Source organism: Gymnoscopelus microlampas (assembly GCF_963454915.1).
Source record: "Gymnoscopelus microlampas genome assembly, chromosome: 1".
Lineage (NCBI taxonomy): Eukaryota > Metazoa > Chordata > Actinopteri > Myctophiformes > Myctophidae > Gymnoscopelus > Gymnoscopelus microlampas.
Window position 1 is genome coordinate 25,775,192 of NC_139962.1, and position 21,194 is coordinate 25,796,385.

A 21,194-nucleotide genomic window follows, 5' to 3' on the forward strand; every position below is an offset into this window, starting at 1 on the left:
GGCACCCTGATAGCCAAACACAAAATGCCCTGATCAGTGAGTCCCTGGTTTGATTCCCAGCTGGACAGACCATCTGACACACAGCATACAGTAAGTATGTCCTTTATTAAAATTGCCTAGAGGGTGGATGGACAGTGGGCCACAGTCACAAACGTAACATCTAGACCTGCGAGGCACACCGTTGCTCCGATCCGTATCAAACTTGGCACAAACACTGTTCAGGGTTCTGTCATCAGAATAGTCATACCAGGGGCCACATGTGGTACCCAGGGGCCATGTTATAGGCCCCCGGGGGCCACAGGCACACCGTTGCTCCAATCCACACCAAATTTGGCAGAAACACTGTTCAGGGGTTTGCCATCAGAATAGTCATACCAGGGGCCACATGTGGTACCCAGGGGCCATGTTATCTAAATCTAGTATCAAATAAAGGCTTAAACATCAGGCATTAGACTAATGCCAGACATCAGATCATGAAAAAAAAAAAAGATCTTCAAAATAATGTACTGGAAAAATGTTGAATCATATTTTGTAATTAAAATACTGTATGACGTTCAAATGCTACCCATTTGTGGTAAAATCCTTTATTTTTCTGTGCAGGTGAAAATATTACATTTGTGGCTAAGGTGAATGCTGAATCACTATTGAAGAAACCCACCTGCAAGTGGTTCAAGGGAAAATGGATGGACCTAGCCAGCAAAACTGGGAAACATCTGCAGATCAAGGAACAATACGACCGCAACAATAAGGTAATTTTATGTAATAGAAAGTCCCACCATGATGCTGAACACACGCACACGCACACGCACACACACATACACACACACACACACACACACACACACACACACACACACACACACACACACACACACACACACACACACACACACACACACACACACACACACACACACACACACACACACACAGGGGAGAAAACAATCTCTGTATCCAGCCTTCAGCTTGGCGGAGATAACTACAGTAGTATGCACATTTCATCAGCCTGTGTGTTGACCAGGAACCAGAAAGAGAGCATACATACATTATTACCCATTTTAAAATCACCTAGATCAGTTAGTTTTTGATAACCACTAGATCCTTCGGGTCCTCAAGTAGTTGGCTCCTGGTCATTCCAAGAGTCCATTTTAAGACCCATGGCCCAAGCCTGTGGAACGGCTTGCCAGAAGTGACGTGAGACCACGCGAGTGTAGACATTTTCAAAAGAACATTTTTAACACAGCTTTTTTTGTGTTTATTTCAATTTTACTATCTTTTATTTTATTGTTAGTTTTGTTGTCTCCGCCAGGCCGAAGGCGTAGCAGAGACTATGTTTTGCACCCCGTCCGTCCGTCCGTCTGTGTGTCCGTGTGTCCGTGTGTCCGTGTGTCCGTGTGTCTGTCTGTCTGTCTGCGAGCAGCTAATCTCCGGCACTGTTGGCCCGATGGCACTGTGCACACACACTCCCTGGATACCAGTAGTTTGTATTGTATTTATTCATTGTCATGTTTTGGATTGTGTTCTTTTTTACCTCCTGCTTTTATGTTCAGCACTTGGAGTTGCATCGGATGTATGACTTGTGCTATATCGACTCTGTCGGGTGGAAACCTCATGCATCAAAAACTGTTACTTTTCAGGATTCAAATTCCAAAAATGCAACAGTAGCAGATCTACAAGCTCTGCGCCGCGTTTCAGTCTTGTAGATCTGCTACTTTTGATGCTTTTAATAGTGTGACGCTGTAGTATAAAAGTAGGGCGTTAATTTACGGAAAAACACCAAGAGTTTGAATATATAGATAAGAGCTAAGAGATAAGAGCACAGGGCACCAACCTTGGGGGGGCACCAACCTTGGGGGGGCACCAAACGGCAGGGAGAAAGTGAAAGAAGGCTGAACTATCGCTGGAAAGCACCGAAATTTAGAAGCAGCGGCTGCTGAAGGACCGCTAAAATGGTGAAACGTGCCGGTGAAGCGTCAATTTCCCCCAACTCACCGAAATGGGTCTTAGCACCTGGCACCACAAAGAGGTAATCCGGCCCTGGATAAGAGGTTTATGCCCGACAGCAACAATATAAATAAAGTTTAATTTATTGATGTCATTACTATTAGGGGTGTGCCGATACACTAATTTCACGAAACGATACGATACGATATTTGGCTCACAACTTCGATACGATTTCGATACGATACGATACGCACTTTTTTTATTATGAAAATAAATGGGGGAGAAAAAAAAGGAAATGCAAACAAATAATTCTGTTTTTGCATTATTCAGACATGCAAACTTGTAGCTTTTCAGCCGTTTTGAATCCAAATAGGGCAATAGTGTGACACCTGACCCGAAAAAAAAAACATGTTGTCACCCTTTTCACCTCGGGGCTGTTTGCATGCCTGATTATTTTGATTGGTGTAAAAAAAAAAAAAAAAAATTTTTTTTTTTCAAAACGATATTTTTTTTTCCCAAAACGATACATATCGTCGCGAAAACGTATCGCGATATATCGCGGGACGATATATCGGCACACCCCTAATTACTATGTATTTTGCAGTCCTACACCTTTGAGATGCAGGTCATAGCAGCCAAGGCAAATTTTGCTGGAGGATTCCGGTGTGAGGTGACCTCTAAGGACAAGTTTGACAGCTGCAACTTTGACTTGACTGTACATGGTAGGTACTACTATCTGTATGCCTACAGTATCATGACATCTTTCTGTTAGTCAGTTGATATTTAGAATGGAATTTTGTATTTTGGATGAATTATGAAAAAATAAGCGCAAACAATGGCTTATGATAGTGGTTCTCCAACTTCTTCATGTGATGGAAAATATTTTGTGCCAGAGATCCAAATACCAGATGTTTGTTGTACATTTTTCAAAAATATATATATTTGTTCATTATTATACGATTTTTTGAAAATAGCAGATCTAGCAGATCGCAACACACTGTGAGCTTGCAGAATGTATAGGGTTAAAGTGGTTAAACTGAATTTGATGCTACTGTACATTAAGTCATTTTTCTTGGGACCTCCTGGAACCACCTCAAGGACCCCTGGGGGTCCCCAGACACCACTGGCTTACGGTGTTCACACGTTTTGCTCAATAAGGTCATTTCACTTTCTTAGGGTTATGTTAAGCACCTTATTTTCTACATAAATTGAAACAGCCTGAAATCTGGTGAGTTTACATGCAAAACTGAGATTGTTTGATTTTTATTTTTATTTTTTTTTCAACATTTTTATCCTACGATTTTGTAACCCTTTTTTTTCACCCGGTGCCAATTTTCGAAGTGATCCTGGGCACTACACTCCCCTCACCAGCCTAGGGAGCCCAGGGCCGAGCTCATGCCTCCTTCAATGCATGAGAGCCAACTGGCCTTCCCTGGTTGGACGTAGCACGTGGAAGGAACACGTTATTCCAACCAGTTCCCTTCCCCTCCATCAGGCGCCCCGGTTGACCAGGGGGAGGCAGTATAGTGACCAGGATTACTACATGTTTTTGTGAGGGTATTAACTGCCCTAGGAGACACGGGGAGAACATGCAAACTCTACACAGAGTAGGCCCTTTCGCCAACCCCACCTAGGGTATGGGCGCTGGTGACGCGGAGGAGAAGACATTATTTGATCATAATGACTTGCATCAACAGTACTTTGTTCTGTCTTGCATTATGTTTCAGAGGTTCCAAAGGATGTAGATGGATTTGACATAAGATCAGCGTTTAGGCGCACGTAAGTCATTTTTTATTTAATATATAGCCTAACCCTAACCGTAGCAAAATGAAACATAATAAAACCCTAACTGGTCACACTTTGTATTAACTTAGTATCCAGTTAGTGTCCATGTGTCCACATAATATGCTGATAATGTACTCAATATAAAGACAAGAACTAAACTATGAATTAATGGTTTAATTGTTCTACTCATGCCTTTAATATTCCACATTTTATCACAGACATGACAGTGGATCTAAATTTGACCTTTTCATAATGGTGGCTGAGCTATCCTGTTTAGTTAATATGTTGTCAAACGTAATTGACTTCTCACCTTTTTAATTAATAATTTGCATTGCAGTTAAACAGGGTTGATATGATTTCATCTCTTTGATTTGGTTACGAACCAGGCCACTGCATTTCACACCACCTCATTTCGGAGATGTATGTATGTATCCTCCTATAATTCCACAAACCTCTGAGACAAAAACGTCTGAGCCCAAAAATTGTTCTGCCCGGTTCTCCTCAGTGGCTGGAGCTATTGATCTCAAATTGCACACAGCCATTGACCATTACCATGTGCATGGAACTGCGAAACCCGTTTTTCAATATCACTAAATCTCAGCTGTTTATTAGCGTTTTTGTGTTTGCTGGCTCCCGGGTTCCAAAAATTGTTCTGCCCGGTTCTCCTCAGTGGCTGGAGCTATTGATCTCAAATTGCACACAGCCATTGACCATTACCATGTGCATGGAACTGCGAAACCCGTTTTTCAATATCACTAAATCTCAGCTGTTTATTAGCGTTTTGTGTTCGCTAGCTCCCGGGTTCCAAAAATTGTTCTGCCCGTGTTCTCCTCAGTGGCTGGAGCTATTGATAGCTCCAGCCACTATTCGCTGGCTCCCGGGTTGTCAGATCATGTGCGCATAACCCCCCACGGGTATGGTCTAGTTTATTTAATAGACAAAAACACGACTCAGCAACCCTCTTAACACTGTTTAGGAATGTGGAGTCTTCTGGTTTTATAGCAATGCACTGTTCCTTCAAACTTTTTGGTAAATGGTTTGAAACATGAACTCTTCAAATGACTTAAAGAACAGATTTACACATCTTGTAGATTAAATAATATTGACACATTATATATGATATTGAATCACTGATGTTATCGGTAAAAGTAATTTGAACTTTTTACAACTAACTACTGTAAATAACAATTGTTTAAACTATGTACATTAAATAACAGTTACATATGGCAGTAAAGCACAATTACTTCCTCCAACTCAACCCTAGATAACTTATACAAGTGCTGTATATTAAAACCTCTAAATGCTATTTGCCTGATCCTCAGGTAATTTGTATGAACAATTGGAATATAAACTGGTGCTCTCTTCCTCGAAGCTGAATTCTGATACCGGTAACCACTTTTGTAGAAAGTATTCCACTGGCTCCTGTCATTCAGAACAATATTTTGGATCTGATATATTTACCTTCAGTCAATGCTCATTTAAAGGGACTACACCATGAATTTTAACATTTTCTTATTTTTTGAGTGTTTTTGGTCTCCCCTACCTCTCTTCTATCCCCCAAAATACCCCAGTTTGAACACTCAGGCTTTCACAGCAGATCTGGGGTTTTCTGTAAATTGGTCTGAAAACAGGCCAAACTGATTTGCACCCTGACGTCACGTCACGTCAGGGTACAATCCCTCCCGTTTTTTCAGTTCCAAAAAAAGAAAAAAATGTTTTTTTTGTTGTTGTTTTTTTACTTTTTCCACACAGAACCAGGAGATAACATGCATACAAACTGGCTCAATAGCGCCCTGTGCCAAACAGGACAATGTGGTATTGCAGGTGAAAGTGCTTTATAAGCCACAGAGAAGTTAGTTGGAATGAGTATATCTGAGGCTTGATTTAGGCTCAAACCTTTTGAAAAACGTTTGAGGGACATAAACAATATGATATTAAATATTAATATTATTTTTTAAATTCATGGTGTAGATCCTTTAAGGAAATATTCAGCAGCAGAATATTGATATTGATGAAAAAGTCTAAATACTTTAGCAGGCGGGGCAAATAAATATCTGAACAAACTTGATCATATGTTAATTCTAAATTGGTTCTATATAGTGTTAACAAGTATTAAATGTGTCGTTACTTTATATGTATTTGTTGATCAGGACAAAGCACAATTATTAAGGAAGTAAGATATTAAATAATACTTAACCAACAGTAATTAACTGTATCGTGGTGCTACCATGTTGGGCATGTAAAGATAGATAATAACTGTGGACATGCAAACTCATTAGGGGTGGTGAAGCTGCTAAGAAGAAAAGTGGATCATCAACAAGGTAGTAGGGGCGTTTGTTGCAACAGCGGAGACTCATATTCAAACTATGAGATATGATTGTGAATGTTAAGAGAACAAGGACTGAAGCCTTATCTCTCCTAATGGCTTGTTTGTTCTTTTCTTTTGGGCCAACATAACTCATATAGTTTGGATAATGTTGTCTCCACCTGCTGAGGTTTGAGAGAGTGATCCACAGTAGAGATCAAGAGAGGATACAAAATACAGTTTAATTTTTAAATCTGCTTGCATATAGCTCACTAGCTTAGCTTCCATTGTGTTACTTTTTGACACAGGCCTTCCCAGACATTTTAGTTGAGATTGTACAAGTACTGATCTGGTTTAAGGTCACCTATCACCTCTCCCTGATATACAACTGGATCCCTGTCAAAACAGCAAAGCCAGCTGCACAAACAACTACCCAGCAGAGTGAGTGAGTTTGATTATATTGAAAGTGCCTCATGTGCTAAGACACATAGGCATAGCCTGCTGACAAGGCTTCCACACAGAGGAAGTGAAGCCATGGTGCACTGTAACTTTGCCTCTCACAGTCTAATCCGGATTGCCTGCAAGATCAGAGGCAGGAGATAAACACATAACCAAACCGATATCCTTGCCTTTATCTTTCATCCAATTGGAGCAGACATTCCACACAGGGATTTGGACCAGGTGCAGTCATTAACCTTGAATGCATTGTTTTGTTCACGTTTGGAGGATTGCTGCTGGGTTTACTTTCTTCTGCTCATTGACTGGAACAGGGAAACCAACTATCTCTCCAAACTGATATCTGTGCACTTGAATGAACACTGGTAAACAGAATTAAGAATGCATAGTTCTGTTTACCTGTACTGTATGTCACTGTTTCTCAATGTCTGGTCCGGGGACCCACCAGGGGTCCAAAAGGACCCTTAAAGCCTATGTCTGTAACACTGATATGCTGATATTGTGATGTTGGTGGCTGATGTTTCTACAGTAGCATAGATGCTGACGGAGGGGAACTGGACTTCAGTGCCTTGTTAAAGAAGAGGTGAGTAGCTAGAAAATAGCCTACAAAGCATTCAGCTAGCTTTTAGTTTTGATGACATAACAGAAATACTTTCCTAAATGATACAACAAAAATAATAACGTCTAAAATGTTGTTGTACTCTTATTCATTAAAATGTGTCTCTCCTTTCTCTCCTAATTCTTCTTCAGAGAGTAAGCAACTTTGGTTTGCACTGACAGATTGGATTGATTGTTTTGTTGTACTAAACCAGAGTAACCATATGTTTTAGAGCATGCAAACACATTTCCCCTGCCTTCACTGCCAGTGGGGAATCAATTATTGCTTTGTAGCGTAGACAAATATGTCTTTGATTTGCATCTGCAAATTCAGCCACAAAACACCCTTTCCCAATTTGAGGTTTTGGAACACTACTCACAGCTACTAACAGCACAAATCCCAACTAAATGTGCATCCTGTTATAGACCAAATCAAAACCTTAGGTTTAAGGAACTTATCACAACTCCTGAAATTTGCTTAACAGTGGGCAAATTGTCGCTGTGAGGCACAACAATGGTATGTCCAAACATATGTTCTTTTTTTAAAGGAATTGGGAAACATTATTTGTGTTCTAGTAGATCCAATGTAATTATCATTTAGTCACAATCTCTTGTTAACACTTTTCATTTGTTAAATAATGTATAAAACCTGATATCCAACTGCACTAGTTTGCAGTTGTATGCAACATACATATAGTAGTTTTTCTCTCATATCTTCATGTAAATGTTTTCTATGGCACTTGTCATTCTCATTCACAATATTTAAACTGCATGCAATGCAAAGTCACAATCTCATATAAAATCAATAGTATGTAGCCTACCCTGAAAATATCTGCTAAGATATCCAATCCCACAATAAAATAAAATTAACATGGTTAATGCTTGTCTCACATTTTAGACCTGTGGGCCTATTGTTTGTGCCAAGATTGCCTTTTTAACCATAAAATATTACATTTAACATATCCAGGTTTCTGCTGCTGACTTTTGCTGTGCAGCCAAACATCCCAAAAATGTGGTTTTGTGATGTTTAGAGTTTTCTATGTGTTAATCCGTCTGGTTTGTTTTACCATGCTTCATTGCTTGCCGCTTGGGTTCTGCTTCTGAATGAGCAGCAGTTTTACTCGGTAAGAAACTGCTGACATTGTTATGCTGTCTAGTTGACATGCTCAAAAAAAATCTTTGTTTATCATGTGCACTTCCTTGAGTGGAACGCAAAACTATTTTGTTGGCATGGCAGCTATTTCATTAAATAGGAACATTAATTGCATAATGATGTTCTCTGCTACATTGTAACTGATGTATGCCTCTGGGCTGCTTTATCTGCAGAAAATCTGAAGTGAGCACCGAACCGGGTGTGGATGTGTGGACGATTCTCACCAAGGCCCCAGCTTCACAATATGAGAAGATTGCCTTCCAGTATGGCATCACAGACCTACGAGGAATGCTCAAGAGACTGAAAAAGATGAAGGAAGAGTCAAAGAAAAGCGCAGGTTGGGGCTGTATTTCTCTTGGGCCAAGCTTTACCTGCTTGGGCAATAATAATAATGATGATTAGGTACTATTGTGCCATCACCACCCAAGCCCAATCTGTAGGCTCTGCTTCCCCTGTGGGTTCTGTTCTCCCCTCCTGCCGGGGTGGGGGCTCCTGTTTGTGTTATCTGACTTGAACTGTTGAATATTGTACATTCTGTCCACGACATAGCTTTCGGCAAGAAGATGGATCCTGCTTACCAAGTGCAGAAGGGGCATCAAATCAAACTCGCCGTCGAGGTGGCCGATCCGAATGCTGACGTAAAATGGACGAAGAATGGAGTGGAGATTAAGCCAACTGGGAGGTTGGGATTGGGGAGAGGGGGCTTCTTCGCACTTCATCTCCATCCATTATGAATACAGACTATTTAGGACTTATGCTAATGGTATCTTTTCACTTCTTTCCCACTCTTTGCTATACTCTCCTCTCTTCTATCCTCCATCCTCACCTATACCCACACCTGCAATGTGGATGGACTCACCTGTCATTTCATTACATTACTAGCAAGTAAGTGTCCTAGTGAGAAGTAACAAGAACAACGTGGTTTAAGCTCAGTTCGAAACAACCATCTCTTCCTCTTCATTCCAATTTCCCCAATTAGTCCAGGCGTTTCGGGCCATATTTTGATGGAATCGTGCACTTTACGATAAAAGCATGAAATTTGGCACACAGTTAGAGCATGCCATAAGGAACATTTTTGGCTATAGGGCCATCGCAGATTTGTCCTGTGGTAACCATGGCAGCCATTTTCCAAAATGGCCTCCATCTGCTGTTATTTTACCAATAACTCAGGTGCTAGACCACCTAGGATCTTGATTCTGGTGACTAATCCTACATTTTCAAGTGTGAGGAATACACTGGTACTATTTAGAATTGTCCTGTGGTAACTATGGCAGCCATTTTTCAAAATGGCCACCACCTGCTGTCATTTTACCAATAACTCAGGTGCTAGACGACCTAGGATCTAGATTCTGGTGACTAATCCTACATTTTCAAGGATGAGGAATACAGTGGTACTATTCACAACATGCTAGTAACTACCTAACTAACTACAGTACATGAGGAGGCTGATACTCGCGTCATATTACACCTAGAAGATGCTATGAAGGAAGGGTATAGCAAGGTGACAATACGCACAGTAGACACGGATGTGCTGGTCCTGGCAATAACGTCAGCCCAACACCTCCACTTGACTGAGCTGTGGGTTGCTTTTGGAACTGGGAAAAGTTCCTTAGCTGCTACCCCAGACAAAATAGATGACTGGATGGAGCCTCTGGAGCGATTTGTGGTATTGCTCTATGACCGCACAAGCGGCCAGGCATCAGTGAATCAGCCACGGAAGCAGCTATTCACCCAGAAGGGTAGAACAATTGATGGACTCCCCCCAACACGAGCTGCACTGATTCAACATACAAAGAGGGCAGCCTACCAAGCTGGCCACTGCTGGGGACAGGTGATGGTTGCAGCCCCTGAACTCCCATCCCCAGGTGAATGGGGGTGGAAGAGGAAGGAGACAGGTGAATACAAATAATTTAATCCACTTCTTTACACTTGTAAACCCGTGATCTGACAATAAAGCTGATTCTAATTTTGACAGGAGGATGGGAAGTGCACTGGACCACACAGAAGCGAGCCTGGCCTGTCGAGAACTCCTCCGCTGTGGTTGCAAAAAGGGATGCAGTGGACAATGCAGATGTGTTAAGGCAGCACTTCAGTGTACTGCCCTTTGCTACTGTGGTGGACTGTGCAACTAACATTGTGTAGATTATCTGGCTTTATTGAATAGACCCCTTAACAGACGACGTCACACTGATAAGAACCAGTCTGCGCGGAACCAGTATGCGCGCAATGAAACCCATTCTATCAGGTCTCGCTAGGACGCGCCTCACTAGCCAACACACAAGAGGGGGTTGGGGTGTGCTGAAACCAGCGCACCCCAAAACAACAGGTTGAGAATTGATTGCGTGAAACAATCACCTGTGCGTCCAGTCTCAATGTTGGTAAACAAATAATTGGTCTATATGCCATTAGGCTATGACTCATGAGTACTCTGCCTTTGTTGTGTCTTATAGTCCATTGAAAATAATTATGCAATACTACTACTAATAAAAGAAACATTCTTGACTCTCATGTGTCAGTTTGAAAACATGTACTGTACTACACCATTATATATTTTGATGGGTTTACTATTATTTAATTAACTGAATGCCAGATATATGTAGTTAGGTAGTAGCATGTTGTAAATAGTACCGCTGTATTCCTCATCCTTGAAAATGTAGGATTAGTCACCATAATCAAGATCCTAGGTGGTCTAGCACGTGAGTTATTGGTAAAATGACAGCAGGTGGCGGCCATTTTGGAAAATGGCTGCCATGGTTACCACAGGACAAATCTAAATAGTACCACTGTATTCCTCATCCTTGAAAATGTAGGATTAGTCACCAGAATCAAGATCCTAGGTGGTCTAGAACCTGAGTTATTGGTAAAATAACAGCAGGTGGTGGCCATTTTGGAAAATGGCTGCCATGGTTACCACAGGAAAAATCTGCGATGGCCCTATAGCCAAAAATGTTCCTTATGGCATGCTCTAACTGTGTGCCAAATTTCATGCTTTTATCGTAAAGTGCACGATTCCATCAAAATATGGCCCGAAACGCCTGGGCTAAATCCTGCATGTCTGAAAACAACCTTTTTCAACCTCTCAGAGAATTGTGATTTTTGTACTTCATTCTGCAAGTTTCCTTTCCATTTGCCAGGTATATTTTTGAGAGTGATGGCAACATGCGCTACCTCACCATTAACCACTGCTCCCTGGCGGATGATGCCTGCTATGCCTGTGTGATTGGAGAGGAAAAGAGCACCACTGAGCTCTTAGTCATGGGTATGTGTTCAAATCACTTTCAACCCTTGCGTCCCTATTTTGGGCAGATCATTGTAGGCACGCATTGTCTACTACACACATTCATCGAACTATAAATACACAATCTCTGCATACATGCGTGCATGTCCACGTGTCTGTGTGTCCCTCGTCGCATATCTCGAGAACTGCGGCTTCAACTCGCTGTGTGTGTGTGTGTGTGTGTGTGTGTGTGCGTGTGTGTGTGAGAGTTCTTTCACAGTTCAGCTCCGAACCCAAGACAAGGACACAACTCAGTCTTAAACTCAATCAACTTCTTTATTTTTCCAACTCTTATATTTCATTTTGGTTGGTTTCTTTTCGTTGATTGGTCAATCATAGTCAGGTTGTAAACCTTAAAAGACAGAGAGAAAACAAGGTTTAACAACTTGCCGTTTAACAAATTAGGATATTTATTAAACAACTTAGGGGTTTCAAATAATAAATGTTTTAAAACAATAAATGTTTTAAAACAAATGTCTTAAAACAATTAAACAAATCAAATGTCTTAAAACAATTAAAGCTTAGACCAAACATAAAGTGTCTTTAACCAATGTCTTAAACAAGTTATTAAAGTAAACAATTTTAATTAAACATTTTAAATGAATTAAACATTTTAAATGAATTAAACATTTTAAATGAATAAACCATTTTAAGTCCTTTAAATGGAATAAAGACATTTTAGGAAAAATAGCAGACCCACAAGCTTGTAGATCGGCTATTTTTCACTTAGCATTTTAAGCATTTTTTAAACATGGCAAATTCATGAATTCCACATTTTAGTAGTCTTAACTCAAATAAACCATAACATGGTAATTTCATGAATTTTCTACATTTTAGTAGTTTTAAATCATAAACAGAATTTTAACCTTTTTAACTTTGCATTATCCTTTTGTATTTCATACCTTTCTTTCCAAACACAAAAAGTGGATATTGCAGCATTGTTCCTTCAACAATGCTGCAATGTGTTCCTTAATTTAAACTTAACCAGTTAAACATGAACACATTATAAGACACATTTTCAAACACATAAGCAGTATTGCAAAACAAAGTAAATAAAACCAGTTCACCGACCATTGGCGTCTTTGGACTGAACTTCTTTGGTAGAACTTGGAGTTCCTTCTCTCCTCTCTGAAGTGTGTTTGTATTATGACTGAGCACCTCCATTCCTTTTCAGGTGCTTCTGATCAGGTAATGAGCGGCCATTTTGCTGGTGCATTTTGGGAAATGTAGTGTAGAGCAGGGCAGTAGTTTTGACATGGGCCAGTAGGAAGAGGATTGGCACTAGGCTCTCAGCACTAAGTCAAAGCTCCCTTTCTGAGTCTTGACTTGACAGTGTGTGTGTGTGTGTGTGTGTGTGTGTGTGTGTGTGTGTGTGTGTGTGTGTGTGTGTGTGTGTGTGTGTGTGTGTGTGTGTGTGTGTGTGTGTGTGTGTGCGTGCGCGTGCGTGTGCGCGTGTGTGTGTGTGTGAGACAATGTCAGACATACACTGAAGTATAAAATGGGAAGAGAAGATGACTTCTTCTTTCTACTGTGTTCCTTTCTTAATGCTGTAGGCCTATGTTTTCTCTAGAACCACCTGTGCAGATCCTGAAGAATCTAGAGGATCAGCAGGCCATGAAGGGAGAGCGAGTGGAGTTGGAGTGTGAGGTGTCAGATGAAGGAGCCACTGTCAAGTGGTGAGACATTCAACTTGCAAATACTGTAACAAATCAAGTTCTTGCTATTAGTAAATCATTAGTCAACTTTATTTATAAACTTTATTTATATAGTGCCAAATCACAAGTTGTCTCAAGACAATCTACAAAGACCATTCTCTACAAAGACCCAACAATTCCCCCTTGAGCAAGCACTTAATGATGTTGTGAGGGAAATCCTAGAGTAGAACTTGGCTCTGGGTTGGCCGCCTGCTTCAAAAGTAAACCTCAATCACTGTAGAATGACATACAGTTAAAATTCTGCCATTTATTCAATACTCCTGGACATCCGTAAAGTTCCTACCCCACAGGAGACTGCAGGGTTTGAATCCTCCATGGTGCATCCGGCTTGGCTGGGTGCTCCAAAGAACACAGCATGTTTTTGAGTAGGAAGCTGATAGGGGAGAGAGATCTCTGTCACTGCACTAGTGATTGATTGGGAGGGATATCGTCCACATGCATAATATCCACCTGGTGAAACTCCTCACTGTAAAAAGAAAATCAGTGGCTGGCGACCTCATGTGTAACGGAGGAGGCACATAATGTCTACACTCTCCCCAAGACCAACAAGTAGGGGTCAGCAGTGACAGGGACTACTACGGAGGAATTAGGAATTGGAAAAAAAAACTAAATTGGGAGAAGAAAAGAAAAAGGAATACTCCATATCTGGATGTCTTCACCGCCCCCTGTCATTGCATCGGTGTACTTTTCTTTACTTTTTCCCCCTGTAGGCCTATACTTTACTTTTCTGCATAGTCTGTTGTTTGCATTACTAATTCATCAAAATATGTCAAAGGAGTGGGTCAAGTCTCTGCAGTACAATACAGACAAGATGGACAACTGGCTTGTGTATTTTGTATGCACTTAATACAATAAATGATGTATTCCTTTAAGAGCACTGACAGGAAAGATCACACAGCGTCCTTGAACCATTTCATCCCTGCATCATCCCTGCATCTTAAGTGACAGATATATATATATATATATATATATATATATATATATATATATATATATATATATATGAGTAATCAACATCAGTAGCTAATCGGTCAGTTTAGAATTCTGATGCTCACGTTATGAACTCCTGTGCAGGGAAAAGGATGGTGTGGAGCTGACAAGAGATGAGGCCCTCAAGTACCGCTTCAAGAAAGATGGTAACAAACATATATTGATCATTAATGAGGTCTCAAAGGAAGACTGCGGAAACTACAAGGTCATAACCAGTGGGGGTGAATCGATGGCCGAAGTCATGGTGCATGGTAAGTAGTGTTGGCAAGGAAACAACATATTGTTATCCAACCACCTCAAAAGCACATCATGTGTATCCAAAGAACACAGTCAGGTGGTTTAGGACTGGGCATGAAACACAATTGTGTACACAGAGAAGAAGCTAAACGTTCTATTGTAAACACACATCCACATATCAATAGTCACATGGCCGTGTCCCTTCTGGCATGCTTCTTTGCTGCCTAACCTTGGAATAAGCTGGCTCGTACATTGACCCACACCATTCTGCCAAGGCTGCTGCAAGTCCAAATGCCATCTAAAGTTAGCAGACAAGGCCCATATTTTATCTCAAGGGCACTGGTCTGGACAAATGACCCTGTTCTTGTGGTCTCCCTCTCCCCTTCTGTCCCAAGTTTTGTGTTGTAGGGCTGGTGGTTTAGCGTTGCTTGTACTTATGTTAATGAGCTGGTAAATTGTGGAATACTGTACATGATATAGTGCATTACAGTATACTGATGGTCATTTTGAATATTTGTCCTTAATCTGAAGTGGAGCCACACGACAGTAAGGGGAAAGCTTTTTGCAATCATTCATGCATGAGAATGCAAACCTTCAGATCTGATACTTTAACATTTGTTTTAGATCAAACTGAACATAGGTATTCTTTATTGATAGATAGTAGAGTTTCCATCAGCCTGGAGATCAGATTGTTATAACCTTGTTTTGTAGATAATTGTAAAATGTTTTTTTCTTTTTATTATCATTGATAGATAAAATGAAACACTGTGTCATTCAAATCCTCAACAGGTGTTAAATGGATCATGTCATTATGTTTAGAAACACTTCAATTCCAATCCACAGGTGATTGTTTAGGGATGTTGGATGGGAACGGTTCAAACTCATCTCTACATGGACGTAGGAAAATATATAAATGTCTAAGAAACTATCTACTTTCACCTTCATTGTGACTACCAAGTAACCATGTCATCTTAGGATCATTAGCTTATAGAGTTAAAGTAGGCTATACTGTCACAAAATCGACCGTGCAAATTGTGGGCAGCTTCGTGCATTGATATTTCATATTTTCATTTAGAAACAGTCACTTCACTGTGGCTATATACAGTATATGCATGCATGCATGCATATACAGTATATATTTGTGTGGTGTGTGTTTGTGTATGTGTGTATTTCCCAGGGCTTGTTGTGTATAGTTCAGAATTTTAAACCTGATCCTATCCCTGCTCTCAGTCCAGTTAAGTTTATCTGGACTCTTAATCAGACGCAGCGGCTGCCAAGAATTACCAGCTGTCAATACTGCAGCGGAGATCAACACCTCATCTACAGTCAAACTCCCATTATAGTGCCATTCTCAGCTCATTTGTCCTCCATGGGTGCCAGCTAACATCAAGCTCCTGTAACCTTTGTTAGGAGTGTGGTACGGTAGTTAGTTACCTTTAGATACTGTAGTTCATTTGTCCTCACGGAGGAAATTATTAGGTGCTTACATGCATACCACAAACACATAAGACATACAATGATAATAATAGTAATTTTAAAAAAAATACAGTGTTACATGAACACAATTTGTTCATGGGTCACACAACAGAGTCATGAATTGACTCTACACACGGTACCATAGACAGGAGTTTTGTAACTGTAAGAGGAGGTTACTTACTTACCTTACCTTTCTAGATATCTATTTCTTTCCCATGCATTAATAGACCCTATTGGCTTACAGATAATAGTGTTGATATCCTCTGGCTTCCTCATACAGTTAACTGCTTCCCTCATATCTGTTGCTAAGATACAATACAGCAAATGATGTAGTGAAGATAATGAACCCCTCCTGCTCTGACATAGCAATATTATCTCCATACAAAAGTGTATTTTGTTTTGTCTTCAGATACCACTTGCTGTGCAGTATGCACAAGCCCTCATTATGCAGTATAGTATAGTATATTGAAACCATCATTTTCACCATCTTATACTCTGAAACGTTGTTTTCCAGAGAAGGAACTTGAAATCTACCAGAGCATTGCTGACCTCACAGTGAAGGCAAAGGATGAGGCTGTGTTCAAATGTGAGGTTTCTGATGAGAACTGCAAGGGTAAATGGTACAAGAATGGAGTGGAAGTGCAGCCTGACGCCAGGACCCATATCACTCACATTGGCAGGTGTGTATGACATGGTGCATGTGTTTTTTGGGTGTTTTTTTTAACCTCCATTTGGCTGATTCATGTTTTCACGAGTTGAACACAGCCAGTGACACAACTGACTAACATTTTCAAAATATTTGGGACCTCAGGAACCATAAATTGACCATTGATGACGTCAAACCAGAGGATGAGGCGGACTATACCTTTATACCAGAGGGCTATGCTTTCAATCTCTCTGCCAAACTTAGTTTCATGGGTAATGCTGATTCTTTTATACTGCACAAATTAATACATCATTCAGATCACATGGCCATTTTGACTGGATGAAGTTCTCACCATCAGTATCTTTCTTTTCTTTTTTAAGAGGTGAAGATTGACTTTGTGCCTCGCCAAGGTATACAACTCTAACTTCCATGTCTTATATTGTTGTATCTTGTACAAGGACTAGTGCAATGTATATGTGTATTCTATATTAATTTCAACAATTTGTCTCGTGGTCAAAGATCCTCCTAAGATCCACATTGACTGCACGGGACAGACTCCTGACTCCACCATTTTTGTGGTCGCTGGCAACAAACTACGTTTGGATGTCCCTATCACTGGAGACCCTGCCCCAACTGTGGTTTGGACCAAAGGAGAAAAGGTAAAAGAAAACAAAACAAGGCACGAAGGCAAGTGTTTATTCATATATAACCACAGGCCCATTATCATTACTCTAACATCTGTCTAGCTAGAATCGTGTGGCATTGTGAGTAAGCACATTCTCTTTCACAAGCAAACAAACAAAAAAAGTTGTCTTTTGAAATGTCATGCTATGTACAGGTATTGGGAAACATTCATTCAAGCAGAGTAGAACACAACCAGGTCTACTAAAACTATTCTATTTTAATAGTTACAATGCTGAAATTAACTGGTGACATACAGAGCTGTGTGTGGTCACTGATGCATAACTAATGCTATCATTTTCCCCTGCTGATAACATTGGCTTTTTGTGGCAATGGTGAGAAGGTCCATTGACTTGTTCTCACCCATCGGAACAGGTAGGATGCCACTAACATCATACAGATCTCATGGCTGCTAGTCTAGAGCACTGAGGAGGTACATTAGGGCACTGTTTCCCAAACAGTGCCCAAATGGCTCTGTGACCCAAAAATGGGTCCTCCTGACCCCATTTTTATGGGTCGCAAATACAAATCCTTTATTCTTTCCTGCAATTTTTTTCCTCGAATAAAATTCGAGTAAAAAAAGATTCCAAAAAAACTAAACAAAAAATCAGATCTTTAAGAAGTCTTTTTCCTAAACAATTTCATAAATTAAAAAAAAATAACATTTTGCAGCAACAGATCACAACGTGTTGTGAGCTTGCAGATCAACTATTTCTACTATTAAATGGGGCTTAAGTGATTAATTCAAAATGTATTTTTGTACCTTTGGGTCCCGGGGAGGCACCAAAGTGTCCCCTGCAATAGGGAAGGAGGAGAGGAGGACACATAACCGCCCGGCTTTCTTCTTTTACTGATTTGCTCTGCTCACATGTAGGGAGTGGCGAAAGGACAGACAGCCTTTTCTTGGAACCTGAAGGATGGGGAAGTGAGTGTAGACCTGAGCAAAACAACATGGCCTGCTTGTGCATGTCACATGTACATCTACATCTTCCACACTGCCTCTCTGTAGCATCTGGATGCCTGAATGCACTGATTCCATTATCTTTGGATTGATTATATTATCTTTGCATTGATTCAGTCTTCTGCCTCCATCTCACTCTGTCTGTACCCCCTTTTCTCTCACAAAGTCATTCACACAATCCTTCTACAACCATCTGTCCATGTGTTTATTTATCTTCATTCATTATCCTTCATCTTTTATCAGGGGAGGCAGAATGTTGCATGTCACCAGTAGCCTGCAACGATATAGTTGTAGCCATCATAGAAGTATCAAACAAAAGATCTGGAAGGTGTACTGTAAGGCAGGTGTCGGCAACCTTTTTGACATGAAGTGCCATGCTTTTATGTTCTTGATAGTCAGTGAGCCATATCAACATTAGGTTTAATTATGACACCACATCAAAATAACATATTTCCAACAGATTGTGATTGTCTATACGTAACAACCTTTATGATATTTCTTCTTCTTTTGAAATACTCATTCACATCAGGATGTAATTAGAGTGGCCTTAATTTAATTGACTTAATTGACATTTTATTAAATATTTTATTTTAAAAGAAACATCTTCTATCTCACACTTATAACAGTGTGACAGTTATTATCCTCCCCTGTGCCAATGTTGGCCCCCGTGCCTACCCCTGCTGTAAGTTATATAGTTGATTAAGAGAAATGTGTTGCTGGTTGGTTGTTACAACTTTATGAATATAGAAACAGCAGCTGCATTATTGTAAGTATTATTGGCAACTTCTATGATGGCTATCACTGCACATCGTCAATGTTTTCAGTTTGACTCTGTCCTCATGTCATCTCATCCATCATTAAAATGTCACTCAGTACTGCAAGGTAAACGCTGCATGTGGAATGACTCGACATGCATCCATTGTCAGTCAGGTAAGAGCATGTTATGAATCTTGCTTCAGATAGGCACATCTCAGAGGAGGCTCAGAGCTGGACAGTAAGTATAGTGTTGGGTTGTAATGGCTCTAACACCTTCACTATAATCAGGTTGTAATAAATTAAGTAACTAAAGTAACATTTTTGATTATGCAGTGAATTATTGATGCATCTCTAAAAGCTTAAAACCGGGGAACAGAATAGGCCTACAGTAAAACAGTCGCACAGGCTCACTTTTTGAAAGAAAGGAAAGGTACTTTTTGATGACCACCTTGCCAGTGTAAAAATGTAAACATGAAAGCAAGCACTAAATAAAAGAGAACCGTAGAAATAAACTGTTTTAAATGTAGCCTATATACCAGGGATTTATCCTTGAATGGCAGTGCTACAACACTGAAAAGCAGGGGGAATTTAGAGAGTATTTACTCTCAGCCATTTTAAATCATGTAATTGAAACCAAAGTGAAATAAATGAAAAAGACACATCAACAGAAACACTTATGCCAGTTTATGGAAAAAGGACTTGAGTTTGAATCCGGCTACACTGTCTAACATTATGTCCCCTGTCTTTCCCCTTTTGAGGTTAAGCATAAAATACCCTAAACTTCCCACTTGTGCTGCATCTGCATGTTTACGCTTAAGAGTACATTTTTACACTAATATGCCATATTTTGCGTTCCACTTTCAATTAAACGTGTTGAGAAGCATGATTAGTTCAACGATTCCCGGGGAGTTTGTTTGGAGAGCATGTTCATCTTCTGTGTAAGGAGAGTGGCATAATGTGAACAACAGGTATTGGTGTAAAAGCTTGATGCTATTTTAGTTACATAGGCGAGAAATGTACACGTACAATGTACGTACAGTTCATGTCTAGGATGAAAGAATATTCATGCATGGATAATCTGTTGATGTACTCCTTAATAGTGATACTATACTGGTACTCTGGATGTCTCCCTTCTGTCCTGGTGGACTAGGTGATTTCAGAAGCAGATGGGAGGGTGCACGTGGAGAGCGCCCACGGCCGCTGTGTCTTCACCATAGAGGGCGCTGACAAGCAAGATGAGGGCACCTACCGTGTAATTGTTCGCAATGCTGCTGGAGAAGATACTGCCGATATCAATGTGAAAGTTGTCGGTAAGATGGGCAGTCACATTTTTTGCACTCACAGCTAAAATCAATTATATATATTGTTATCATTTATTTATTTTATTAATTAAATGGAGATTGGTTCTTATATACAGTAGCTCTATGCATAGGCCTGCACTTTCATTCACATGTTTTGCCATAAACATGCTGAACGGGTAGTGTTTGTGTGTGTGTGTGTGTGTGTGTGTGTGTGTGTGTGTGTGTGTGTGTGTGTGTGTGTGTGTGTGTGTGTGTGTGCGCGCGCGCACGCACGCGTGCGTGTGTGTGTGTGTGTGTGTGTGTGTGTGTGTCGGGGGGCGTGTCAATGAATTCAGTTTCTTATTTGAAGAAGTAAAATGTAATACTCTGCATTTGTCTACAGAGGGTCATCATTGCCCTCTGCAGGTCATAGAACTGAACATTATTGTATCCCGGCAGGGATTCTTACGTTTTCTCTGCAGGGAATAACTATAATAAATGCAATACTGGTGTAGAATCTCAGGCAGATTATAAAACTAACTCCCAGTTATGTTGTTATGGTTATGAAAAATAGAAATAAATAAAACAAATCACTCCCAGCCATCCCAACCAACTGGGTAGCCTACGAAGCTGTCAGATTTGAACTTGAGCTCATGGTATGCTTTCATAGTAGCCTACCAGTTTTACAACACATTACTGTCATCAGATATAGTAAATATGAATGACTGCATGTGTATGTTTACTCTGTCCAGTGAAAAGACACAGTCAGACAGATTGTCAGAAAATACATTGTTTTGGTATGCTTTCTACAAAGTTTTTTTTAACACATTAAGACCTGAGGCAAATTCTACAAATGCCTTCTAGTTCTATGCAGTAGTTCTCACACTTTAAAGATTTTTCAAAAATGTTCAAAAATAGCATATATGCAAACTCGC

The 21,194-nt window shown here is 40.3% G+C and overlaps 1 protein-coding gene across 1 annotated transcript in view; it reads left to right on the forward strand.

Moving 5' to 3' along the window:
- Positions 1–21,194, forward strand: part of mybpc3 (myosin binding protein C3) — a gene marked incomplete at its 5' end in the record, with an annotated part of 46,985 nt that overhangs the window by 8,339 nt on the left and 17,452 nt on the right. Inside the window, 14 exons of the mRNA XM_084054557.1 lie at positions 601–749; positions 2,549–2,666; positions 3,672–3,723; positions 7,020–7,073; positions 8,414–8,577; positions 8,790–8,922; positions 11,375–11,499; positions 13,088–13,193; positions 14,307–14,473; positions 16,450–16,615; positions 16,747–16,853; positions 16,962–16,991; positions 17,101–17,240; positions 20,130–20,289. Of these exons, the coding sequence (XP_083910683.1) occupies positions 601–749; positions 2,549–2,666; positions 3,672–3,723; positions 7,020–7,073; positions 8,414–8,577; positions 8,790–8,922; positions 11,375–11,499; positions 13,088–13,193; positions 14,307–14,473; positions 16,450–16,615; positions 16,747–16,853; positions 16,962–16,991; positions 17,101–17,240; positions 20,130–20,289 (1,671 nt within the window). The remainder of the gene's footprint in view (positions 1–600; positions 750–2,548; positions 2,667–3,671; positions 3,724–7,019; positions 7,074–8,413; positions 8,578–8,789; positions 8,923–11,374; positions 11,500–13,087; positions 13,194–14,306; positions 14,474–16,449; positions 16,616–16,746; positions 16,854–16,961; positions 16,992–17,100; positions 17,241–20,129; positions 20,290–21,194) is intronic.